Below are 27,432 nucleotides of genomic sequence, written 5' to 3'. Positions count from 1 at the left end.
CAAAAACACATTATACAAAAGGTAAATAAACAGAAAAATATGTAAAACAGACCTTCGCGGACTTTGCATATGATTATCAAATCGAATGAATAATGAAACTTTCAACTGCCATGTCACTGACAATAGATGCCTTGCGATAATAATGTGCAGCAGTACACAGTTGTTGTTTTTCTAACTCAATCTCTCTTGACTGGTTTCGTTTACATACACAGCCTTACGAAAACGTGGGTTGACGTATACGAGCAAGTTGAATCATTGGAAAATCCTCCAGCGATGTGGCGTCAGGTTCAAGAGTCAATGAATGCCATTAATGATATTTTAACACTTGTAGTTAAAATAGTGGAGTTATCTGAGGGTAAGTCTACAACTCAGACTATTGTAATATATACGGGTGGACTCATATACTTCCGAAAGATGTCCAACTAAATCATTTATATTCAAAGATTCCAGAATTTTTTGTTACGTAGTATTTAAAATGTGATGTTTCGACTGAATGTTTTATCATACCATATCTGTACGGACTTTGTAAACTGTTCGTGGTTTTCACGAATGACGAAATTGTCTCACATTTATATTTCTATATAAAATGATTTAGTAAAAAGAACATAATTTGAAATGATCTTTCGTCAGCAGTAGTAGGATAGACTTGCTCTTTATTTATCTTCCAGGTTGATACATAGCCATTCAGAATTTAAAATATATAAACTAATTGATACAATTTTAACAGCAGTTTCAAACCAACAACGCCAAAATATCATATTATTATAGTGTGATAGACTCATAGTCGTAAACAAAAGCCTATTTTACGGCAATGTCCATGCCACAGCCTCTTTTACGGCACCGTCGAAGACGTTGCTTCGCCAACAGGCCATTTCGCAGTGTAGCAAAAGAAATAACAGCTGTGGTTTGCGAGAATGGATATACTGGGCAATGGTCAATGTCGTGTAATAAGTTTACATTTAGTCAATGTACACTCTTATTTGATGGTATTTTTTGTTGTGCATAGGTGGTGATTTTGTGACACTCGGTGATCTACTGGCTAATCAGACTGAATTCCTGTCTACGATTGAGGATTCCCTGAATGTCCCAATGAATGTGGTTGAAACATTACTTGGTTCAACTATTAACTTTGAAAGGGTAGGTAACACTAAATAAAAGGTTTCCCTACGAAACCGTTTTTTGTCATCAGTTTTTCTAGTTGTAAAATTGGCCACATATCAAACGTTGCTTACTTCTTTAGCATTTATTGTTGATACATGTTCCGTTTTCACAAAGTAAACTATGATGTTAATAAAAAAAACTTAAGCTTGTAGGAAGACACTGAAAGAGGTGAGAGTCTAAGGATTATGTATGCATATGTCGTTGATGAATAATTATGTAATATGTCTGACCTCCCATCTTTCGACGTTTAGTTGTGTACAACTTCCATGCTTTTACCTTCGACCCATTTATTCTGAAGTGGCACCCTATACATAACATTTGACTTTAAATTGTCATTCTTGTTTTCAATTCTAGATTACAGAACTTATGTTTCCAACCGAATGGGAATCTTTCACCTGCAATGCTGAAGAACTGACAAATGTATTTAACTTTGATCCTGTTGTTAATGTGACACAGCTTGCCAGATCTTTGTGCGGTGCCAACTTCACCGAGTTAGCAGGGCATATTATGAAAGCACTTGGTGCTGGAGACTTTGAAAAGCTGGTGGGTTGGCTTCTTTTTTTTCATTTCTTTATGAACATGAAAAGACTGTAGGACCCTTAGAAAAAGACTTGAAGTAAAGGTTTTTGTACATTAAGTAAATATAACCGCATATGGAGATTTGAATAATATCATACGCACATTATCAAATAAAGAACTATACTCATTTCGTATCAATACACAATGTATTTTGAAGCGAAATAATGAATATTTTGTTAGGTATAGCAGGGTAACACCCTAACTGACAAGAATGCCAAATGTAAAGCATTAGCTGTAAATTATGTATCCTTTGAAGACTAATACATGAATAATAATAAAGGCAAAGTTATCATTTATAACTTGCTATCGAGTAGCAATTCCATTTATTGTTTTTGATCATTTTCTAGATTGAAAGTGATGCAAATAACCTGATATCACAAACAATTGATATGCTATTTGAGATGGTGAGATCGGCAGTGACACCAATTGGCGACGTGGATTTCGAAGCATTGAATGCCTTGAACATAACAGCATTGATGGGTCAAATTGAAGGAATCCTAAGCGCAAACGGAGAAGAGCAAATACCACTGTAAGTTAATATGTTAATTAGCCTATGAGACTTTACTGTAACAAATGCATGTGGTGTATCTATTAAACATGACTCCGTTTCTGACTTGTTGTCAGAAATCACATTAACCTAAATGCCAATATCTTACTTCTCACTACAAAGTTGTCACTTTGTATGTTTAGATTGGTGAAAAGTTGATACATTATAATGACATGGTGACATTGGTCTTATTATTCTTATCGAGAGGAAATGTTCATACATAATATAACCTTGAGCACATTGCATGCTGTTATTTTACAGTTTTATGGATATGTTTGAGATGGTGTTCGACATTTTGGGAAACCAGAATGTTACTATTGAAGGGTTATTATCCAAGGATATGGAAGCCTTAGACGCAACAGCTGTTTTGCGTAACGTTGTGCAGATGTTCCTTGATGGTGAAAATTACTTAACTGTGTAAGTGTCTATGAACATATTAATAGAATACGATTTCTTATCTATCAGACGAAATATCAAGGCGATGAATAGAAAATACAGCAAAGATGGTCTATACCAGTTAATAGTATAGTCGCGCCAATGCTTTGTCTAATATGAAAGTTGCTGAGGTAATTCGATATGCTATACCGTCATATTCTATCCTAAAGTTGTAATTACAGTAGTTAAACTTAAATTTATTCGACAATTATCTAACCATAACTATTCAAATGTTCACTATACAAAAGCTAAATAAAGAGAATAATGTGTAAAAGAGACAGACCTTCGAGGACTTTGGATATGATTATGAAATCGAATGAAGAATGAAACTTTCTGCTGTCATGTCACTGACAATAGATGCGTTGCGATAATCATGTGCAGCAGTACACAATTTTAGTTTTTTTATACCTTAATGTCTCTTGACTGGTTTCGTTTACATACACAGCCTTACGAAAACGTGGGTTGACGTATACGAGCAAGTGGAAGCATTGGAAAATCCTTCAGCGATGTGGCGTCAGGTTCAAGAGTCAATGAATGCCATTAATGATATTTTAACATTTGTAGTTAAAATAGTGGAGTTATCTGAGGGTAAGTCTACAACTCAGACTATTGTAATATATACGGGTGGACTCATATACGTCCGAAAGATGTCCAACTAAAATAAATCGTTTATATTCAAAGATTCCAGAAGTTTTTGTTAGGTTTTAAATGTGATGTTTTGACTGAATGTTTTATCATACCATATCTGTACGGACTTTGTAAACTGTTCGTGGTTTTCACGAATGATGAAATTGTGTCATATTTATTTTTCTATATAAAAATGATGTAGTAAAAAGAACATAATTTGACAGGATCTTTCGTCATCAGTAGTAGGATAGACTTGCTCTTTATTTATCTTCCAGGTTGATATATATCCATTAAGAATTTAAAATATTTAAACTAATTGATATAATTGTAACAGTAGTTTCAAACCTGCAACGCCAAACTGTTGTATTATTATAGTGTGATAGACTCATCGTCGTAAACCACACCCTCTTTTACGGCACCGTCTTGGACGGTGCTTCGCCAAGAGGCTATTTCGTAGTGTCGCAGAAGAAATAACAGCTGTGGTTTGCGAGAATGGATATAATGGGCAAGGGTCAATGTCGGGTAATAAGTTCACATTCAGTCAATGTACACTCTTATTTGATGGTATTTTTTGTTGTGCATAGGTGGTGATTTTGTGACACTCGGTGATCTACTGGCTAATCAGACTGAATTCCTGTCTACGATTGAGGATTCCCTGAATGTCCCAACGAATGTGGTTGAAACATTACTTGGTTCAACTATTAACTTCGAAAGGGTAGGTAACACTAAATAAAAATTGGCCCTACGAAACCGTTTTGTCATCTTTTTTTTTGAAGGGGGGTTGAAATTACTTAATTGGTCACATATCAAACGTTGCTTACTTCTTTAGCAATTATTGTTGATAAATGTTCCGTTTTCACAAAGTAAACTAAGATGTTAATAAAGAATTTAAGCTTGTAGGAAGACACTGAAAGAGAGGAGAGTCTAAGGATTATATATGCATATGTCGGTGGTGAATATGTAATATGTCTGACATCTACATCTACTGACGTTTAGTTGTGTTCTACTTCAATGTCTTTATCTTCAATCCATTTATTCTGAAGTGGCATACGATGCGATTACATACGATTTGACTTTAAATTGTCATTCTTGTTTTCAATTCTAGATTACAGAACTTATGCTGTCAACCGAATGGGAGTCTTTCACCTGCAATGCTGACGAACTGACAAATGTATTTAACTTTGATCCTGTTGTTAATGTGACACAGCTTGCCAGATCTTTGTGCGGTGCCAACTTCACCGAGTTAGCACGGCATATTATGAAAGCACTTGATGCTGGAGACTTTGAAAAGCTGGTGGGTTGGCTTCTATTTTTCATTATGAACATGAAAAGACCGTAGGACCCTTAGAAAAAGACTTGAAGGTTTTTGTACATTAAGTAAATATAACCGCATATGGAGATTTGAATAATAACATACGCACATTATCAAATAAAGAACCATACTCATTTCGTATCAATACATAATGTATTTTGAAGCGAAATAATGAATATTTTGTTAGGTATAGCAGGGTAACATCCTAATTGACAAGAATGCCAATGTAAAGCATTAGCTGTAAATTATGTATCCTTTGAAGACTAATAAATGAATAATAATAAAGGCAAAGTTATCATTTATAACTTGCTATCGAGTGCCTGTAGTTCATTGTTTTTTTTATATCATTTTCTAGATTGAAAGTGATACAAATAACCAGATATCACAAACAATCGGTATGCTATTTGAGATGGTGCGATCGGCACTGATTCCAATTGGCGACGTGGATTTCGAAGCATTGAATGCCTTGAACATAACAGCACTGATGGGTCAAATTGAAGGAATCCTAATGGCAAACGGAGAAGAGCAAATACTCTTGTAAGTTAATATGTTAATTATCTTGTAAGATTATACTTTAACTGTTTACAGTGTATTGGGATTTGTCTATTAATCACACCTCCCTTCATAACTTGTTGCCAGACACCATAACTTTAAAATCTATATTTTGATTACTGAACAATTTAGTAATAACAACTTATGAGATGTATTCATTATTAATTCATTAAAATTTTTGCAATGTTTTAACCCTAATATTGGAATCTGTCCGTCTAACTGAAACCTCCCTTCTGAATGTATGAAACCTGAATGCCAATAGATTAGTTCTCACTACAAAGTTGTCACTTTTTTATGTTTAGAATTGGTGAAATTTTGAATGGACTGAACTCAGCATTGGAAGCCGAAATGGTCTGGACCGAGTTACAGCGCTACATGCGTATTGTTGACTATTTCATCGAATTTACAGGGAAGGAGATTAAGGCATTGGAAGGTACACATGGATTAATCTTAGATGTTGTGAATAAGCCTTGCATCCACTTTTTCCTGTCTACAGTACAGTACAGTACAGTACAGTACAGTACAGTACAGTACAGTACAGTACAGTACAGTACAGTTCAGTTACATGGACTAAACTTACTTAGACATTTGTATTTTAGTGCACGACCGATTTCACTCATCTGTTAATAGATAGTTGAAGTAAACACTATTATGACGTTATATTTTGGCACTGGTTAGCGTGATGTTTGGTGTGCAAATGCATAAATTATATTGGCCTTTGTTATGGAACATTTTTTAAAGTATTGGAAAGAGTGTGGGTCACTGCTACCTGTAAAATAAGGGTGAATAAATGGGTCCACAGTAATATCATCCTTTTAAAGATTTATAGAATATGAAGATGTTACATATTTCATCATATTCACTCACTGAAGAACGTGACTGGAGGCTAAATAGCTCATAGCTGTCCCGTTGACGTTGTATGCAGTTTTAAAATGTGAATATTTTCAAAGGTATGTCTTCCTGTCATTCATACTTACCCAAACGCAATCTTTACATTGTAGATGGAGAATTGACATTGATGGGTCTTCTAGGCAACAGCAGTGAACTGATTCGACTCGTTCAACAGTCCATGAACATATCTTCTGAAGTAATCAAGTTGCTTTCAACGACGATTAACCCGGACAAGGTAAGCAATCAGTCAAGTTATGTTGTGTGTAAAGAAAAATCATAATAGATTTAATCAGTCAAATCTCATTTGAAAAATATAGAAAATTGCATTCAATGTAAACACGTAAATGTTTGTAGTATGAATACATCTGACATCTGTATTCCTTGCTTCCATGACAGTTGTTTGAGTTGATGGACCCAACAAAGTGGGAGTCCCTTGTCTGCAACGGTGAACTACTAAGTGAAGTTTTCAATACAGATAACGCAATTAACATGACTCGGGTCACAAATGCATTGTGTGGAATGGACCTGTCACAAATAGCGGTTCAATTAGCTGAAGAGTTTAATGTAGAAGACCTGCTGATGTTGGTATGTTATTCATTTTTCATTTGGTGTAGATTCGCTTTTATACAGACTCTGTACAATGTCTAACATTTCTTTGGAAAATGTATACAGACAGACTTTGTACAATGACTAACATTTCATCGAAAACTGTATACAGACATACTTTGTACAATGCTTAACATTTCTTCAGAAACTAAACTAGTGTAGCATATTATTATTCGATAGAAATTTCACGAGGTTAGTTTTATGTGGTGTGATTCTCTGTGTTTTGGTCGCTAGTTGATGACCTAGGTGAGCTGTTTTATGCTGCAAAATAAATCTGTCCTGACACACTCTCTAATTGCAACACCTCGCGATATGTATATACTCAATAACACACCATGATTGCTAAAAATGTTTATCTCATCTGAATAATGTATGTTCTCCATTCTAGTTGATGAACAATATGACACAAACTCTACCTCCTCTTGACTGGTCAGCAACTCTTCCTCAAATAATGAGAACATACCGTATGTTGTTAGTCGTGGCAAATACAAACTCGACAATGCTACCAATGCAGATGTTGGAAGGTTTACTCTCTGGCATGAACGAAGTGACAGGCATATGGGAAGACATTGCTAACCTCTTCGATGGTAACATGACATTGCCAGATACAGAAAAGTAAGTACACAAACTGGTTAAACATTCTGACCGGTTCTAAATTACATGTAAATCAGTGTATATTATTTGTGCGTTGTTATTGCAATGTAGACAAAAAGAACGTGGATTTGAGCTTTCACGTGCACTTTAAGAAACACACAAAATAATTTACAAGAACATTTCTTTTTTGAAGAACAATTAGGACTGATCTAAGATGGTTAATGCAGAGTTGAACAAGTAATTTAAAAGGTTGAACTGGACATCAATATCTTTGGGTCATTTTAATGTGATCATATCTGTTTTCTTCTCACAGCTTCGCTCAAATTTTCGAAATGGTATTGTCCTTGCTACCTGACACAAACAGCGCCGAGTTGGAGGAAATGGCTGCATACATCGACATTGCCGGTCAGCTTAGTAACTGGTTGACCAGCAAACTGAATGGTATTTCGGATATGCCCCTTAACTTTGGCAGATTACTCGGAAACAGTTCTCAACTTGCTGACATCCTTCAGGCTATGTACAACATCTCATCCAGCGACATAGAAGCACTGTTTAGTTCTACCATTTCACCTGACCAGGTATTCATTTGTTTCAAACTTTTTCATTATACAAGAACAGAATTGTTTGAGTGATACCTGCACATAATGTTGTACAAGGATACTATCTTGACAACAGTGCAAATGCGAAAGGTCGGTGATTTTTCGGCAAGTTATATTGTCTTATAAATTCTCTACAACAGGCTTCTTGTGTTCCTGTAATTGACCAAATTTCCAAACCTAAGCACACCACCAATAGTGCATCGGAAATGTTCTACCTCCATATTGCATGTATGATTGATACCTTATTTGCCTTTAGCCTTTACAGATTCTCAATTTTGACTTTCAAATGATTGCTTTCCCCTTCTAGTTGTCATTCCTTGTTAGTGGAGATGTCGACGCAATAGTCACACGTATCTGTAATGGATCGCTTATCAACCTTCCCATGGTAACCTCTGGAGACTATGATACAGATATGCTGAAGGTTATTTGCACAGGAAACGTTACTCTTTTACTGGATGAAATAATGACTCAATTAAACTCTGAAGACATCGTCCAGGAGGTAAGTAATATGTACCTAACTAAAAGACAATGTACCACTGTCACTTCAAAAGTCATATTTACTTGCACTATACGAAAAGTCATATTGGACCAGCTTGAGCAGAGGATGTTTAAATGTGATCAGTACGAGACGAAGTTCAACCTTTAACTTAATTTCCCCACGGTGATCTCTCCCCTGGGGATGTAGACAGTCAACTGTGGCACTGCGTCTCGTACTACCCCTAGACAGAGGTGGTGGTAAGTTGCGTCACAGGTAGGGTAAAGGTTGGGTAAATTAGACTGTTTGCATAGTGCAATTGGTCATTCAGTAATTTTATTGACGTAACGTTATAACCAAATTTATAGATCCAGTTTGCAATATCAATTTTGTATAATTTAGATTCAACATACATTGTGCTAATTAAACGTGTTCGTTTATAATACTTCTCCCCTCCCCTGAGAGCTATTTTTCTCATATTTTTCATAACATGGAAATTTCTTTCGTTTAATATTTCAGTTTGAAAGACTATGGAATAATATAGCCAGTGGAATCGGGAGTGGCCAAGCTGACATCAGCAATGCCATCGGCGAAATTACAAAGTTAGTTGGAGCACTTGAGAATTTACTGAGTGATCCACCATCCATACCTGAAGAGTTCTTACAAATGTTTGACGTGGCGAATGTTGAAGAGCTTTTGAGATTGCTGGAGGGCTATATGAACAATACCTTCGTGACTCCTTCACCTCAAAGGTAACACCGCCTAGAGTGTGTTTGTTTCTGATTTTAAATTCTATGCTTGTCACTTCATTATTGTTCATTATTATGATGTTATCAGTGGATTAGTTCTACAAGCCCACTATATTAACTAATTCTAATATTCATCATTCTCTACATGTATTAGACATTAATGAATAAGCATATAAATTAGGAGGTTTTTTCACAGTTACGTAAAATTAGTCTAAAATCCCATTTATTTATGTATTTCGTCCACAGCGTCAACGATATATTGCAGATTCTTGAAACCAGTCTACAGGAATATGACGTATGGGACATGGTTCGACCTCAAATAGAAATATTCAATTTGGTAATAGAATCGATGGTTAAACAGATGCAAAATCGTAAGTACATTTACAGTTCCGATGAATTACATTTAGCATTCCCGTTGTAATATAAAAGGTACACCACAGCGAAAATAGGTTCATCCGTCGCAGGGATCACAATTTTGCCTATGCTAAGGCAAGGAAGAATTTCCATCCACTCTGAATCATATAGGACATCCTTTTCTGCATTTCGAACTTAGCAGGCGGATATGTTTACCACTGTATTTACCACTGTATATAGGAATATGAGTCTTGCTATGGGTTTATGGACTGGTATAAAAAGATCATCCCCATATTGTGCACAACGAAAATCTGCAGCTACCGTTAACTAGTCATCCGACGAGTAATGCTGCCACTTGAAAATAATACTTTGTTAACTCGACTCTATACTAATGTTAAACTCTCATTGTTTACTGCACAATGGCATACGAGTAGCTGCTCATACATATTACAAACTAATGTGCAGTAATATTATAAATATTATATAAAACCCATATTTTACCCATTTTCTTTGTAGAGTTAGATATGTCGGAGTTACTGAGTAATTCCACCCTACTATGGAAGTATCTAGAGGAGAGTCTGGCACCCCAACTCATTGAGCAGTATATGTTGGGCGATTTCTTCAACGTCTGGACGGTATGTTTATGTTAATACGTTGCTTCAATAAACGTGACGTTTTCAGATGTCCTTGACTTTGATTTTATAGTGCTAATCTCATTATCTTTAATTTTCTTTCAGCTTGCCCAGATTTACAATGAAGGCAACTGGAATCATGTGTTCTGCAATCAGGAAGTGTTCGCAGAGGTGTTCTACTTGAGAGATGGTCTTATGCTACCCTATAACCTTACTGCTATTGGAACAAGAATGTGTCAACTAGATGTGACTTCGTTTTTTGATGCAATCTCTGATGGGCTTGGAATAAATGTGCTTGAAATGCAGCAATGGGTAAGTATTTGAGATTTGGGAACGATTGGACATAAATAACAGCACTTATTTCAGGGGAATATTTTGACCATAAAATATAACTATGAGTTACTGTAACTAAAATAAACAAGATTGAATTACTAGTATGGTATGGATAAATAATTATGCTATTTGTCCTTCTTTAATGAATGTGTTACTACAAAAAATTTCACGTATCATATAACTATTACTTCGAGCTATTGAGAAGGTGATTATGAACAGAGAGGCTGTCAGGGTAGCTTACAGGCCGAATAGGATGGGTCTCCAGTGGGAAAAGAGCATGTCATATATATACACTGAGTATGTTCACTATGTCTTTATTGTCTAGCTGCTTGGGTGGAACTAACTATACATGTAACAACACCCACATAGGAATAATACAGTATTGACAAATGATTATACATTGATTACATATTCATGGTTTGACCATGTGTGTTCCGCATGGTCGGGCATCTTACATAGTCACAGGGATGATGATAGAGATCTACAGGTAAACTATATTGTTGTGCTGAAACCCTTACTTTGCAGAAGTCCAACACACTTCGTATTCACTTCACATTTTCTTCACATTAGATATCATTTATCAGCTCACCAAATAACACAAAAGGAATCTCGGAGATGAACTGGGATGAAATTACCGGCAACTTTGAACAAATGATGGCCTTGTTCGGACAGTTAGAAAACTTTGCTCCTGGACTGATGGACATGACGGGCATTAATATGACAGATATTGAAATGATGTTAGGAAGCTTTACCGGAGGAGTCGATAACTATGACTTTAACATGTAAGTCATATGTTACAATGACCTTTCTCTAAATAAAGTATTGTTCTAATGTAAAAAGAATTTCTTCAAAGAGATCTAGGGATGTTTGGAACTTGCATTTATCTCTGTCATTTTCAAAGGAGTTAAATATAGATATAGAACACTTTTATATCAATAGCAATAACTTAACTCCATGGCACTTTTCCTTATAGCAATGCAATGATCTGTTCGGCCAGCAGGAGTATAATGGTCAATCAACATATCGCAGTGTTTATTCATGTTAATTTATCGGGGGGGGGGGGGGGTCCTTAATATGTTCTGAGATAATTGATAACTTGCTTTTTCTTCAAAATGTTAACTATTTTTTCTTTGTCATATGCTATGAATATTGATATTTATTTTTTTGTCCATATTATCTCTCTCCGACTTAGGCTAATTGACATTATGGACATACTTGACCCGATACTGAATAATGAAGGAATGTGGCATACAATGAAAGGTTATTTAGACTCTATCACCACCATCACCACTTGGTTCAATGACAGAGTTGATGAATTAGAAGGTAGGATTCTAATAGCTATTTCATTATGAAACTCTTAAGTTTATGTTATCGTTTAAGCTTAACCATTTGGCAAAACTTTCCTATATTCTGTCCACATCAAGATATCAGTTAAGTCTGCTAGTAGTAGTAAGGCATTAACTTGGACAGCTACAGGGATATAAGGTTTTAATTATTTCCCATGATCCCTTAAAGTATACGGAAAATACCTCACAAACAACAACCTTATCTAGTCTGCATGCCCACTTATAATGAATAATTCTGTGTTATGCCATCACTGTTGAAGAATATGCAATCGACAGCATTCTTATTTTGGATACTGTTAAGATGCGAATGGATTAATTAGCCAAAAGAAATGGTAAAAAGGGAAATACATTCATGTAAATGTTATTTTTCTTTTTTTTTGCTTCACGTTTTTCCAGGTTTTCACTTCAACCTCACTAATCTACTGAGGAACAAGACAGGAATGATACAGGCACTTTCACCAATCATGGCGCCTGAAATGACCCGGGTCTTCATGCAAGCATTAGTCAAACCTGAAAATGTAAGAAAACATTATATCCTGTGAATTACTATTTGGGTGTTGAAAACATTGGCAATATCTGATGTAACATTCTCTAAAATGGTGGGGTCGCATTCGCTATCATTTGCACACGCTTTGATCTTGACTCTTCTTGTCTAGTAATGCTGTGCCGACGTTGGTTGATATGTGTCACAGACCAATACTTGAATATTTACTATATCGGCAATTTGTCTTGTCAAAATTAGATTAAATTCATTTCTCAATACCTTGGTAATTGCCGTACTCGTATTGTTAACAGAGGAGTGCCATTTGCAAATCACTGTATTAAGTCGTTAAGGGACCTAATACATTTTGATAGTAGTAACTCGTCTTAACTTATCGTCTTTGACTTTTGTTTTCAATTTACAGCTGATGACATTGCTAGATGTCAACGCTTTCCAGGCTTCTGTCTGTGAACCTGAAACATTTGTGGAATTCTTTGATTTCCCACCTGATGTGACTGATGACAGTGTCATCGCTTTACAACAAACACTGTGTAATATTGCAATGAACGAGTCATCTTATGGCCTGTTGATGGCAAACCTACTTGAACACTTTGATATGTTGCTGCTTTATCAAGAGGTGAGCTTTAAATTGTGATGTTTTGATAATGTTCATGTTGATATATATAAGTCAAGATGCCTGCATATCACTTGCTGATATTTATCTTACTTAGACACTCTTTGTAAGACTACACTTTTGTATAACCTCAATTATTATTACACAGAGTACATGAATAATTCTCTTCACAGTTATTGGCAATAGTAAAGTGTTATTCCATGATTGAAGTTAGAACGTAAATATCCCACGAAAATAAACATGTTGGTTTGTGTTAACATTTACACCTGCTAGTAATTAAAAGTAGCAAATTGCACATTATTGCTTTGGATATGTCTGTCTTAAAAGTCAGCCTTTCAGTTCACTTTGTTAATCATTTGGAGATAGCAAACCAAAGACTTGTCTTTCAGAATCCTTAATTATGCATGGAAAGCAAATAACTGAAAACCAAGTATAAAATTAGAGCTACAAACCAATTATTCATCATACTTACAGTTGCAAAATTTCTTCTTCTTTTTTAGATTGACAAACTGATGTCTAACAACTATGGCCTCGGTATCGGTGCAGACAGTGTGGAATGGGGCCGATTTGTAGATGAACTTATGGCATCAACCGAAAACATAGCCAAGTTATTGGACGCCGAGTTATTTGCAGAAAACGACTTCAGTCATATCATTTCTTGGTTAACTGGACAACAACAATCAGTGTTGAATAATTTTGAAGCTCCAGGCTTTGAAAGGTAATTGAAACACTATAATGACACATACGTACATCTTTGAAAATTGCCCCCCCCCCACCCTTTCCCATCCACCACAAATGAAGTGCCTGTCAAACACGCAAACAAGTCAATTTGGAACGAAAGAAGCTCATTTTCAAAAAAAACATATGGTTGAGTGTCATAATTTGCAGCTCTTTTTAGACTAGAGTTGGTTGGTTTTTGAATAATTTTCCAACCGTGTATTTACCATTTTGGGTCATCGTTTATTATGTTAGATAACTTTAAGATACATCAAATGTAATTTAGACATTAAAGGTGCATTAATTATGTTGACAGATATAGATTCTGGATCCCTATACATCTACCTATGTAGGATTATTTGAATAATTTCATGTTAATTTCTTTTCAGCCTTAACATGTTGACTGTGCCGCTCTGCAATGCACTAATTCCGATGATAAGTAATACTACAACGTGGGTGGAACACCTTGGACCAGCAATGGTTAGAACTGATCACATGATGAAACTCATCAATGACAATGCAGTGAATATGGGAGGTAAATACGCAAGTCGTTATTATTAGGGACTTTCGGGATGTGTGACACTGTACAATAGACTATGGTAACCTAATTTACCTGTTTAGTGGTTCTCACCACTGGAAGCATGTGTTTAATTACGAGATGGGACTGAAACCTTCTGTCACTAGATGACTTGATATCCAACCTTGGAAGACTACTGTCTCCTCCTTCCCTTTCAGATTTCCCAAATGAGGAGCATTGTGTCAAACAGCATGGCATTACAAAAGTTAAAACTAAATCATCATTAGCTCGTAGGCCCACTCTTACCCTCACTTTAAAACTGGCACTTACTGATAGATTTAAGACTATTATATGGATATTGCACATATGGAATGAACGGGATATAATTTAGTTATTATCTATTAAACGATTTAAGTGAATCCCTAATCAATAAGCTTGTTGTATTTCCCTCGCAGAGAAAATACAAGAAGCAATGCAACTTCAACAAAACATAACCATGATGTTGGAGTTTACGATTGAAGCCGTTATTGTGTTACCAGATGTGGCAGCTACCTCGTTCGTTATATTTACTGATGAAAACAAATTTGAAATGGTAAGTTGCATTGCTGAAATCTTATCTTATGGCTTCTCCCCTATATCACTGAATTCAGTGTCATATTAAGTTGGTCATATACATAATTCAAAAACCACTTTTCTTCTCATATGGTATCTTGATGAAACCTTTATCAATACAATACAATACAATACAATACAATACAATACAATACAATACAATACAATACAATACAATACAATACAATACAATACAATACAAGTCAATCACAACGGGTCATTTATTTAAAAGCTTTCAAACCAAATCAAGTATTTGGGACTGTACGCCAAATGTCGTTTAGATGTTAGGGATGGTCGCAAGAGTTATTCGTCAATGTATCTGTACATAGTCGAACTAACACATCAACGTGCTTGAAACCACTGCCTATCACAATACTTTATTTAAAATTTGTATAGATGATGTCTGTCGTCACTGAAATGTACTTCATGGAGAACGAAGATGTTGCGGCCGCCGTGTGTGATGAAGCTGCTTTGAAGTCAGTAATGGACGTCGCTGATGACGTAGACATGTCAGAGGTCACGAGCATGATGTGTGGAATAAGTAGAATTGCTTCAACAGAGTTGATGAAACAAACTATGGAGATAATGGAGGTCGAAGCTTTCATAGCTGAGGTACTAACATCGTTATACTGTAATGACAAAGAACATATTTTTGAAAGAGTATTTCACATTCAATACTAAGGCTACTTTTTCTTGATTAATAAATCTTATGTGAACAACTTTTCTCACATATTCAGCATTCATAGATACATGTGTACGTATGCAAGATTAATATTAATTTGTGTAATTGATGTTACAATCAATCATAGACTCATATACAAACACCATCAAAATATATAATCTAGTTATGTCAAATTCGACTTTTTATTCAAATATTAGGCTACGTATATGATAACAAAAGTATGTTCAAAATGTTGAGATTGACATTTCTGCGTCTTTCGTTTTTTCACAGGCGGTACACATTATGACGTCACCAATAGAAGAACTTGGGCCTTTTAACTGTAGTACTTATTTAACCAATTCAATGAAAACACAGGATACAATCATTGTGGCTGTAGAAATGATAATGAACGGTTCTCTTGCCCAAATGTTCAATGATATGCCTATGGTTGATGTGATTGATGTCATCGCACAGTTACTAAGCGACATCTCACCTGACAATATTGAAAAGTGAGGACCATGTCTTATAATTATTCATTTTATAAAGATAATTCGGATAAACCTTGACCAATTTTAGTTGAATGCATTATACTATTTGCTTTGAGATGTGAAGTAATGACAATAACTCTTTCTATGGAACGGGGATAATTAAAGACCAAATGTTTTCGTAGTTGCAAAAAGTGATACAGTTTAATTTTGTCATTATTCATAGTTTTGTAATCATGACCTGTTTTATGTTTTCAGTGTGACTTTATTTACACTGTTGCAGTATATGAGCACAAAGGGGGTGTAAAATTTGACAGTCTTTGCACTAATTCATACCGCTAATATTAATGACTTGGCAACGATGTGATGAACACCACTATGTAAAACCAATTGTTAGTACCAATGAAATGATATTTCACATACTGCATGTGTTGGCTATTGACGCTGACCACTTCTCTTTTGTGCAATGAAGACTATATAGAAAATAATCTACAATTTTTATTTATGTCATTTTTATTTTGCAGAATTGCAAATATGCTGAGTCGTCTTGGACCCGTTTTGGATGACGAGACACTACAACTGTTGGAACAAATGAACGTTGTACAGCCGTACATTGGTATGATTCAAAGATGGCTGGAGGAGAGAATAAACAACCAAAGTAAGAACAAATCTAACATTACCTTATGACCACAAATTAGAGTACATTGATCAGAATTAAAGTTCTATTTTATCCGGTCTCATATCCATGCAAACTTATGAATAACTATTTTGTAATTTGAAGAATATCACTATCATGATGTGAACCCCCCCAAAAACAACAACAACAACAACAACAACAACAACAGGAGCAGCAGCAGCAACAACAACAACAACAACAACAACAACAACGACGACGACGACGACGACGACGACGACGACGACAACAACAAATCTGATGATGATGATGATGATGATGATGATATTGGTGGTAGTGGTGGTGGTGGTGATGATGATGATGATGTTGATAATGATGATGATGATGATGATGATGATGATGATCAATTGCTAACACTAACAACAACAGTAATGTTACCATATATTCCTGACACGTTGATTATATCACACGGAATGATATAATAAAACTAATGCAAATATTGGTTTTTCATATATTGCCAACTTTCTTTTTACAGCTGGACCTAGCCAACCAATCGACTTTGTTGATATCTTTGTTAATGTAACACAGGCAAGAGAATACTTAGAAATGATAGGATTACATGGAGATGTATTGAAAGCATTGATGAATTCAACGGTCGACACAGATAAGGTATGGAACATTAAACCAGCGGTTATTTTAATAACCATTATATTCCGACGTGTGCATAGATGATGAGTTTTCTCCAATGTGATGTAATCTTGATATATTTTGTTGACTAACGAGTCCTATATCTTTTACCATTACAGCTGCTCAAAATAATTGAGACTGGAACAGATTTACATGGATCCCTGTGCAATGAAGGCAGATTAGGACAATTGATCCACTTCCCTGAAAATGCTAACATGACAATGATAGAAAAAGAGATATGTCATCTGAATCTAACAGCAACCATTCATGGGTTGGAAGAGTCGGTTGTAGTACCGAAACTAGTTGGAAAGGTAATATTTGGTTCAGAAAATATCAAAATGCTTTCTAATGTCTTTGTTTATATTTTGTCAAATTAAACTACTTCATGGAAGACCGTCTCCCCCCCAAAAAAAACAAAATTAATTTTTAAAAAAATGATAATAAAATTAATGAAAATTATCAATATTTTATTTCATGTTTCACTTTGAATGTTGAAACTGCTAAACGATTCACAAATCAATTTTTATCCAAGCTGTCATCCTATCTTTGCAGCTTCTGGAACGTCGTCCAGATTCTGGTGAGACAGATTGGTCTGCTCTTTTGGGCGAATTACAACAATATTTGGGAGAAGTTCGTCCGAGTGACGACTTTCTGAACGACGTAGTACAGATGTGGGATGAACTGAAAGGTGCCCTTGATGAAGGCATAGACGCAGCACAGCTTCTGTTTCTAAACAACGCTGAACTAGCAGACACCATAGCCGAGTAAGTAAAATCATTCTGATTATCAAAGTTGATGAAATACTTAGATTCATAAAAGTATTTGAATTTCGTCTTTCGACTCGTGGTGACAAGGCCCATTTGGTCACTTGTATTTTCCTTGGCTGAAATAAGAAAAAATGGGGAATAATATCCAATGGTATCTATATGTTGTGCACTGTAAATATCTCTGAACTCAATACCTTATTACTGTCTTTTCTCAGGATGGGAGAACTGTTAGACACATTTGAGCCGTTCTTATACGATAATCCTGGTTACCAACAGTTGCGAGAGTTCTTCGATGCCTTCAACAGTTTACCAGAAATTCAAGAGCTGCTCGGAAAGCTTCCAAGTAAGAAAAGTTTTCATTCAAAAGATGTAACCGGGTTCTCTCAGACTGGTTAAACGGTTGGATTGTGATGTGAAATAACGTTTCATCATTAAAACTATCTGGACTGTGTATCGATTTAAAATAAAATCCCAAACATTTCATTTGTGAATTTTACTTCGAATATGTTGTCCTTATTAGCTCAAGTCCTTTTGAAGAAGTTTGTAAAACAGTGTTTGTGTGTAAGTTGACATCAAAACTATGATTCTTTTTCAGATGTGCAGATATCCGATGTGGTGGTAGATGCTTCAGAGTTTAGAGATTTCCTCATAGAAGATCTCAAGTTTCCGCCAAAGGTTGCTGACGACTTAATGACTGCAACTTTTACGTTCGAAGCGGTGAGTGATGGCAAAATCAATACAATTAAAGGGTGCCTCGTTACTTAGATAAGGGCCTTTGAAAAATGGTCAATTATTCATTTAAAGATCTTTTAGGTTTTATGGTTATTCATGTCAACTTTTTGTTCAATAATCCGCCTTTCTTTTTTTCCCGTATTTTGTCATAGTGAATACTGTTCCTATCAAATATAGTGGTTATCTGTATACCGAATCAGCTATTTTGTATACATAAACCAAGGGTTTTTATGCAGTTTGATCATTTCTGTTCACCTGTGTTACTAAGGCAAAATAGAAAAAATATGACTGTGTTTCTGATAACACGACCGACCCAAGTTTAAGCTGCCAAGCCTAAACATCTTTTTAAACATTCAAAACAAAAAGATAAGACATTCTGTGTCTTCTTGACCTTCATGCACGCCTGCTTTATTTCCCAGTGATGTATGTACACATTTCATCAAACAATCACAGACAGAAGGGGTATATTTTGTTGTTTGGCTTCGGTCAAAGCAATAATTTTCAAAAATAAAACCACAATGACTGAAAAATATAAAATAAAATAAAGTGAAATAGTGAAATAAAATATTAAAATAAAATAAATTAAAAACCCACTGCACACAATTATTTATTTTCACCTAATATGTATACCATGTTATTTTGCAGTTCTTCGATCCAAACGGTACAAGAATGGAAGACATCGTATGTAAAGAGGAGGAATTGTCCCAACTTCTGATATTCCCACCAGAGTTTAACGTCACAGAATTGTTAAGTCTTTGTGCCATGGACCAAAACTTGATGGCCAACATGACGTCAGAAATAGTGAAACAATTGAACATTGGACATTTGATTGAAGAGGTAAGCGTTTATGTAAAAGTTTTACTGACACTTTTTGGCAACTTTTGTAGTTCAATATTTTACTTATTTTAAATGCTGAGAAAGGCATGTAAATATTGATAAAGAGCACATTGCTCGAAATGTCTGTTTTTACTCCAGTGACTAAGGTAACGATTATTTTCCTCCTGAATGGAGAACGATACTGGTACCAGTATGATTATATATTCATTGCCATAATTATGAAAGATCAGGAAGACGAAATACGTCTATGCACGACTTGACGCATATTTCGCTCACCGCAGAAGGAATGACGTAGACGCGCGTTCTGGTGACGCGGAGTGGCCAGGATATATAGTGAATGCTTGCTATCATCTTCATATATATCACTTATGTAACAAGGCTTATGTCTACTTTTTAGCTCGTAACTGTAAACATCATGGAAAAGGTCGAAGAAGTCGGAGTATCCATTGAAGACGTCAATAAAGTCATGGAGACTCTGCGACCACTTGAGGCCAAACTACCTAAAGTCGTCAATAGCTTGAAGAACCTTAGCTTATCAGAGAGACTTCCACCAGGGATAGGTCTTGGTTCACTTAGGGGGCCTGAAGCTCAACAGGCTCTTGACAGCATGGTGGTCATCATGTGTGGTGAGGACTCGTCGGCCGGTAACGCTAACGTGTTTGGAAATGCATTCGGTACAAGAAAAAGGCGAACAGCGTCGAAGATGTCCGATCATACACGAGAAAAACGACAAAGTATTGATAATAATATACCAAGTGAACTATTAGAAGCAAAGAGTAAGTTGCATCAGTAATACTATATATTGCTGTTTAGGTAAATTAAACCCAGCCTTGCTGTATCTGCAACATCAAAATCACACAGAGAATCCAATAAAATACAATGAAAGATGCCCTCTGTAAATTGAAATATTAACCATCATTTCAAATACTTAAAGTGTAGAAAACTCGACATAGATGTGTCCAACATTTGGTGGATGTGAACAATTAATTCATATTCATAACAATTCATAAGATATACTGAACAATCTATTGCACTGCAGCTGAACCTGACCGTTTCAAAGACTCCATATAACATCACATCATAAGACAATCCCATCTTCACATGATGCTAAACATAAAGTAAATCATATTTACAGGTGACTTTTGTCGAAGCATGTATCAGCAGATCAACAATGGGCCTAATGGTATTATAACATGGGCGTACCTCAAACCAGTCTTACTTGGAAAAATTCCATATGCACCGAATACCCCGGCAACAAGAGAGGTCATCAAAAAGGTAAGGTATCGTTACATTCAATATTTAGTAGTATACAGTTAGTTTATTTATTAACATCTTCGATAATCAATCAATTAACGTTCTGCAGAATGGGGAAGGCATTATGTAGGTTATTATATACGCCAAAAAAATCATTGGCTTATGATTTTCCTTTGATATAATTACTCTAGGCAAATGGTACATTTGAGGAGGTTGAAAGAATGAAAACGTTTGCAGAGACATGGCTGGAAAGTTCTGGTAATTTACTTGACATCTTCCCAAGCAGTGAAGAAATCGACAATCTAAAGGTATAGTACAGAGGCATTGTACATAGTCTCTTGCTTTTGTGTGTATATTTATTCTTTTTTTTTGAGTTTATACATGTAATTGTGCATGTGTATGTGGGTATGTGTATACGTATGTATTATGTATGTGTAATGTATTAATGTATGTATGTATTAATGTATGTATGTATGTACGTACGTACGTAGGTAGGTAGGTAGGTAGGTAGGTAGGTAGGTAGGTAGGTAGGTATGTATGTATGTATGTATGTATGTATGTATGTATTTTTGCTATCTCTTTGTTATGTATTCAATTTAAACACATACAGTTTCGTTGAACTTTCAGCAAACACTAGAGAATCCACTGGTTAGCAATATTCTGGCAGATCAAGGTGACCTGAACATTGACAACCTTGTAGACGCATTAGATTCCGAACTTTCCACAGCTTTGACTGGCAGTGCTAAAGAGGAGATGGACTCCTTGGCAAGGCTGGTTATCGACCTTTCACTGTGTATAGAGTTAGACAGATTTGAACCATTTGACACGGAAGAAGAAATGGTGGAAAGAGCCAGAGAATTGGACAATGATAATAAGATGCTTGCAAGTAAGTTCTATGTATATCATTTATATTTGTTGTTAATATTAATCGTAAAGGCCATTGTGCTAAGTAAATTCATAAAAGATGCAATTATGTCCTTATATGGAATTCGCTTCATTCATTTGTTGTTGTTGTTGTTGTTGCTCTATATAATCCATAAGGTCTATAGTAGATGGTGCATACAGGTGAGAGCTTATATTCAAAACAACCATTTGATGATAAATCATCATTTCATTGCAAGTTCTATAAACGTGATTACCACCCTGTTATTTTCAACTACCACAGGTGTTTACTTCACTAATCTCGATAGAGATACTGTGCCTGCTCACGTCAAATACAAAATCCGTATGGATATCGATAATACACCAAAAACAGATGCTATTCGAGACATAATATGGCGACCAGGTCCTAGTGATGATTTCATTGATGATCAGAGGTATTTCCGTGGTTTTGTGTACCTACAAGATATGCTAGACAGAGGAATAATCAGTATTCAAACTGGACAAGATACAAGCGACGTTGGCATTTATACCCAGCTGATGTCACACCCATGTTACACGTCAGATGAGTAAGATATTTACCTTATTTCACTTTTGTATAAATAAATAATTGGATATCATTCCCCAATATTTTATGTGTTCGAAAATGCAAGTGACCTTAGACACTTTGTCACTACGAGTCGCAAGACGTTCACAAACAAATAGAAGTTCCCCTGGCACTTCATGCACACATAAAGAGACCATCTGTTCTTATTAAACCATGTAATGTAATACAACCCTCTGCTGTTCGAACCTGCTGTGCTAAGTGTTATTAATCCAATTCATTTGTTTACTTTCCTTGTTTGTAACATATTTCATTTGTCTACGGTTTGATGTCGGCAGTTGTATCATTTACTTCTGTAGAACCACGCTTTCAGTATTAATAACATTTGCTGTTATTAGATATGTCTGTCGTTTGATAATGACGTTATTATCCTCTATTTTTAGATATGATGCGCACGCATATTATTGTATCCCCTCTTGATCATCCACATGTTTTCATACAGATGTTTTCCTTTTGTTATATTTCTAGTTTCACTCAAATGGCTGCATATGCATTGCCCTTCCTGCTTACCCTCAGTTTCGTTGCCAATATAGGGATAATGACATACAGGCAGGTGTATGATAAGGAACATGGTCTTGAAGAGGTGAGATTGTGTTCATATTTACTCATGAAATGTCACTGGCTCAACTTCAACAACGTTAATATTCGATGAACTAGATGACTTTGTACGCACTACAGTGATAAAAAGACATTAGAAATAACCTTACTTGGTGCACTGTCTAGTTTGTCGTAGTTGTTAGTTTGATATCTTATAAATTGATCACCTTCAAGAGCCACCAAAGTGGGCATTGGTTAGAACAGAATGAAGGCACACTAGTACAACTGGGAATGTAGTAACTGATAACGTATCAACTTGCAAAAGAATTTACTAAACAATAATACTTATAAAAGTGTTTCCCATGTCGGGGATATATCATGACATATAAAGATGATCTTTCTGGTGAAAGACAAAGCGTTACAGACAATTATAAATTACTTTGAGTGATGTTTCCGTTCATCTTTTCGTTTTCATCAGGTTATGAAAGTGATGGGTCTTCGTGGAGGTGTCAACTGGTGGGCATGGTTCATCAACAACTTTATTTTGTTGACGATTTCCTGTGCTTTATTAGTTGTTATCTTGAAAGTTGGTAACGTCATGGGCCACTCGGATTGGTTATTCCTACTAGTGTTCATGTTGTGTTTTGCTTTTTCCATAGTATCAATGTGGTAAGTTTTTTATTGTCTGCTAATCTTTCACTTTAGGAAATGAAGTCATTTCTATAAACTATGGGTTCAGTAAAGTCATTTCATGATGTTATATCACCTATAATTATTTGCGATTTCACTGAAATCTTTGCTTTAATGAGAGTAAGCAGAAATAATACATTCATGGTTGCACACTGAATATTCATGAGAAGTGTTTTACACTGAAGATGCTTTTAGAATTCATGAATAATCTCACATTATAGGAATTAATATTATGTATGGAAAACAATTTCTGTTTAAGCGGGCAAGATTATATTTGCCTAAGAGTCGGTAGATACATCTCGTTCGTTTATATTTCTGAACAAAGAACCCTGTGTAATTGAACACACGGAAGAAAACGGGCTTAACATTTTGACGTCAAGCAAGGAAATAATTTTTTTATTGTCTAGGAAACTCAGTTAGGATTAGGGTTGGGAGTAGCCCGGATTAGAGTGAGGGCTAACCCTAACCGCAGCTTCGTCATTTGTATCACTGACAATTCTTTCACTGATCTTACCTCCAAATTACTCGTTGTTCTGTGTTATGAAGCGCTAATCACAGCTTAAAAATGTGTTCATATGAGTTATCTCTTCATTCGTTTAGCTATATGGTGGGATCATTCTTCCAAAGAGCAAATATGGCAGCCCTCGGGGCCATCCTTGTCTACCTTCTATCATATCTACCGATCATTATGATGGTGGCACTTGAAGAGAATCTCAACCATTGGCAGTTGACATTACTTGTGAGTACCGATGATAAGGAAGTAACTAACAAGTCTCAAAGTCGCCCATTTAATCTACCATATCATTAGTTAAAATGAACTTGAAATGTTAATGTATTTTGTCACCTGATTTTGATGTGTTGAATGTTTGGTTAGTATTGCAACATTACCATTCGTATGTGCATTAGAAATAAAAAATGTCTGCTAATCATGAAAATTCAAACCCAATAAAATGAGACCAAAGTTCAGCCATTTCAGAATCCTATACGATCACCGAATAAATATATGGGAGAATTAAAGATTGTTGAGTTTTTTTCCCAAATTCCTTTAATTGTTTCAAAGGACCGGGAGCAACATTTCAAGTATCGAGATATTTTAAGAAGTTTGATTCTAAGAGATACTTGTCTCACAGGCATGTTCTACCTTAGTCATGCTTCGAAAACATAGAATTTGATTTCACATTATGAATACGGACAGTGAGTTCTAGCCAAATCATGACATTAAAATGGGTATAAACATGCATCATTTATCATAATTTATAATATTGGGGTTCGCATGTCTGTCTTTAGAAACACAATATTTATAAAAGAGGGATAATATTGACATGGTACGATGTGTTGTTCTTATCACAGTGTCTGTCTTCGACTTCCGCGCTGTCGTACGGATGTGGTCAGCTATCTATCCTTGAACAACAAGGAGTGGGTGCCCAATGGAGTACAATCACTGACTCGACGACAGAAGAAAGTCTAGCGTTTGATTGGATGTGTGCTATGATGGTCATTGATGGCGTTATCTATCTTGTCATTGGTTGGTACGTTAAGACTGTCTACCCAGGTAAGTCACTGCGTCCATTATACCCATGATTACCTAACAATGGCAATATATTTATTCTGAAAAGCGTAAATGTATGCCACCTAACTATTATATCGATATCTTTGTCGTAACTTATTGTGTTTATGGGCATGCACATAGCTAGATGTATGTATGTATGTATGTATGTATGTATGTATGTATGTATGTATGTATGTATGTATGTATATATGTATGTATGTATGTATGTATGTATGTATGTATGTATGTATGTATGTATGTATATGTATATGTGTGTGTGTGTGTGTGTGTGTGTGCATGTGCATGCATGCATGCATGTACCTGCAAACGCGCGCACGCATGTGTCTGTTGTTTTCATAGATGTTTTTGTTGTGTTATCGTCCACAATTTACACCACGTTATGTATCTTTGTTTTTGTATATCTTTACTTCAAATTTGTTTATTTAGATGAGGAGTGTGTCATTTGATAATGTTACCTGAGTATAAAACCAATGTGTGTTTTATGGAAATATTATTTCACCATTTAATTACTAACAGGTCGTTTTGGTGTTCCCCAACCATTCTACTTCCCCCTGATGCCGTCATACTGGTGTTCATCGTGTCGTGGACCACGTTCAAGTCATAAAGAGAAGTACAGATTAAGACGACCAGCAGCTGGTGCCGAGAACTATGAGAATCCAACATATGAGACGAATGATATGGAAGGTACGCTGCAACAGAACAGTAATCAGTATATAGATTAAACGTTAAAACGAAAAATTGGGCGCCGAAAATGTAGAATTCACCAAAATTACTGATTGAGAAAAGATTAGCTTAATTGGGTTAACATTCATGTATGTATAGAGTGAGAAGCAGACAGATTCATTACTGTGGGCACCCCCTGTATCACTCAAACACTTGTAAACGACAAATGTTTGAGTTTGAAAAAACGTTATGATTCTAGAGAAAATGGAAAAATAATAGTTTCAGAAGTGGTAATGATCGGCCATATTTTGTGGAACACTGTTTGTCAGCTAAATATTTCGTCAAATAGTAGAACTGCAGACTACAAAGTATGCAGTATTAGATGTAATGTTTAATGTCCATTTTCAGAAATTGGACAACGTGGCATTGAAGGACCACCTCTAGGACTACCAGTGGGTGTATCAATCGAGGGGTTAACCAAAAAGTTCGGACATGGAAAGAAACGGAAAGCAGTAGTGGATGACCTCAGTATCGAATTCTATGAAGGCCATATTACGTCATTCTTGGGTCACAATGGTGCTGGAAAAACGACCACTATGTAAGTAACTTTTCATGTGCTCCATATGCAAAGTACCTACACAGCCGTAACCATGGTAATGACGCCAACGTCATCGGCAATTTTACTGACATTTCGATTTATGTGAAAGTAACTATTAATTGTTAACTGGAATATCAATATAATATACTGCAAGAGTTGTGTATATCTGTCTCGGTGGCTAATATCACGTGACTTCATAATTATTCATTCCATAGATCTATCATGACTGGTATCATACCGCCCTCTTCCGGTGCAGTGTATCACCATGATGTCAATGTCCTCAGACATACCAATGAAGTACGACAGGATTTAGGACTATGTCCTCAACACAATGCACTCTATGACGAGTAAGTAAGATAAATGATTTCCTTCCATTATTCGTCACCATTTGCATATTGAAATGGTCTTAACAGAAAGTTAAGGAGATGCCCATCCTCTCATATCCACACATAACCAAATAAACCAAAAACAGACAATGGTAATTCATTTGTAGTTGATAACAAACAATTATTCTGTAAATAAAAAAGAAAATTTTCTACACATTTTCTGGACATAGCTATAGTAATAAAGTTACGTAATATACCATGTGACAGCAGCCTCTGTCGAGGGACATCATATCATATTCGAAATCACAGCCTCGTACATGGATTTAAACTCCAAAGACGCCTGTGGCTGTTATCATGCATGTAATTTCTTGTTTTGTCCTTTTACAGTTTGTCAGTACAAGATCACCTTGAGTTGTATGGAAGAATCAAAGGATTTCCTAAATCTATAGTTAGAGAACGATCCTATAAGTGAGTATATAATGCAAATTTTTGTTGGTGTCTCTGGCATATTAAATTAGATTGGGTCTGTTTTCGGTATCAAGGAAACAAGTTTTCTTCAGTATTCATTTTTTCAACACTAGCTGCAACTCAAACTTTTATTATTTGTATAAAAGAAGTTATTAGACAAATTGACTTTCTCTTATTATCGTACACACTGAACAGTATTGATTTGTGGGTAAACATATTTGTGTAGCTATATACGTATATGCTATAATAAATTTAAAAAAATGATTTATGGATTCGCAACTTCAACT

General features: G+C 35.6%; 1 protein-coding gene across 1 annotated transcript in view; it reads left to right on the top strand.

Moving 5' to 3' along the window:
* The window catches only part of LOC144445203 (uncharacterized), a 94,377-nt gene that overhangs the window by 48,338 nt on the left and 18,607 nt on the right, over nucleotides 1–27,432 (top strand). The window contains exons 88-135 of the mRNA XM_078134746.1: nucleotides 213–355; nucleotides 1,007–1,137; nucleotides 1,516–1,704; nucleotides 2,088–2,269; nucleotides 2,549–2,704; nucleotides 3,168–3,310; nucleotides 3,934–4,064; nucleotides 4,455–4,643; nucleotides 5,017–5,198; nucleotides 5,516–5,646; nucleotides 6,215–6,339; nucleotides 6,501–6,689; nucleotides 7,099–7,325; nucleotides 7,618–7,882; nucleotides 8,211–8,402; nucleotides 8,898–9,130; nucleotides 9,374–9,498; nucleotides 9,998–10,116; nucleotides 10,219–10,425; nucleotides 11,017–11,228; nucleotides 11,639–11,769; nucleotides 12,189–12,310; nucleotides 12,698–12,910; nucleotides 13,408–13,625; nucleotides 14,014–14,159; nucleotides 14,597–14,733; nucleotides 15,150–15,365; nucleotides 15,706–15,923; nucleotides 16,424–16,557; nucleotides 17,069–17,202; nucleotides 17,340–17,531; nucleotides 17,773–17,984; nucleotides 18,203–18,330; nucleotides 18,583–18,704; nucleotides 19,365–19,556; nucleotides 19,954–20,332; nucleotides 20,692–20,831; nucleotides 21,002–21,118; nucleotides 21,438–21,696; nucleotides 21,976–22,258; nucleotides 22,762–22,876; nucleotides 23,309–23,499; nucleotides 24,121–24,259; nucleotides 24,871–25,072; nucleotides 25,607–25,774; nucleotides 26,162–26,351; nucleotides 26,567–26,698; nucleotides 27,065–27,145. Coding sequence (XP_077990872.1) covers nucleotides 213–355; nucleotides 1,007–1,137; nucleotides 1,516–1,704; nucleotides 2,088–2,269; nucleotides 2,549–2,704; nucleotides 3,168–3,310; nucleotides 3,934–4,064; nucleotides 4,455–4,643; nucleotides 5,017–5,198; nucleotides 5,516–5,646; nucleotides 6,215–6,339; nucleotides 6,501–6,689; nucleotides 7,099–7,325; nucleotides 7,618–7,882; nucleotides 8,211–8,402; nucleotides 8,898–9,130; nucleotides 9,374–9,498; nucleotides 9,998–10,116; nucleotides 10,219–10,425; nucleotides 11,017–11,228; nucleotides 11,639–11,769; nucleotides 12,189–12,310; nucleotides 12,698–12,910; nucleotides 13,408–13,625; nucleotides 14,014–14,159; nucleotides 14,597–14,733; nucleotides 15,150–15,365; nucleotides 15,706–15,923; nucleotides 16,424–16,557; nucleotides 17,069–17,202; nucleotides 17,340–17,531; nucleotides 17,773–17,984; nucleotides 18,203–18,330; nucleotides 18,583–18,704; nucleotides 19,365–19,556; nucleotides 19,954–20,332; nucleotides 20,692–20,831; nucleotides 21,002–21,118; nucleotides 21,438–21,696; nucleotides 21,976–22,258; nucleotides 22,762–22,876; nucleotides 23,309–23,499; nucleotides 24,121–24,259; nucleotides 24,871–25,072; nucleotides 25,607–25,774; nucleotides 26,162–26,351; nucleotides 26,567–26,698; nucleotides 27,065–27,145 — 8,382 coding nt within the window. The remainder of the gene's footprint in view (nucleotides 1–212; nucleotides 356–1,006; nucleotides 1,138–1,515; nucleotides 1,705–2,087; nucleotides 2,270–2,548; nucleotides 2,705–3,167; nucleotides 3,311–3,933; nucleotides 4,065–4,454; nucleotides 4,644–5,016; nucleotides 5,199–5,515; nucleotides 5,647–6,214; nucleotides 6,340–6,500; nucleotides 6,690–7,098; nucleotides 7,326–7,617; nucleotides 7,883–8,210; nucleotides 8,403–8,897; nucleotides 9,131–9,373; nucleotides 9,499–9,997; nucleotides 10,117–10,218; nucleotides 10,426–11,016; nucleotides 11,229–11,638; nucleotides 11,770–12,188; nucleotides 12,311–12,697; nucleotides 12,911–13,407; nucleotides 13,626–14,013; nucleotides 14,160–14,596; nucleotides 14,734–15,149; nucleotides 15,366–15,705; nucleotides 15,924–16,423; nucleotides 16,558–17,068; nucleotides 17,203–17,339; nucleotides 17,532–17,772; nucleotides 17,985–18,202; nucleotides 18,331–18,582; nucleotides 18,705–19,364; nucleotides 19,557–19,953; nucleotides 20,333–20,691; nucleotides 20,832–21,001; nucleotides 21,119–21,437; nucleotides 21,697–21,975; nucleotides 22,259–22,761; nucleotides 22,877–23,308; nucleotides 23,500–24,120; nucleotides 24,260–24,870; nucleotides 25,073–25,606; nucleotides 25,775–26,161; nucleotides 26,352–26,566; nucleotides 26,699–27,064; nucleotides 27,146–27,432) is intronic.

The sequence above is a fragment of the Glandiceps talaboti genome, chromosome 14, assembly GCF_964340395.1.
Source record: "Glandiceps talaboti chromosome 14, keGlaTala1.1, whole genome shotgun sequence".
Classification (NCBI taxonomy): Eukaryota; Metazoa; Hemichordata; class Enteropneusta; family Spengelidae; genus Glandiceps; species Glandiceps talaboti.
Note: the sequence above shows the minus strand (reverse complement) of the source record. Positions and strands in the feature narration are given on the sequence as shown.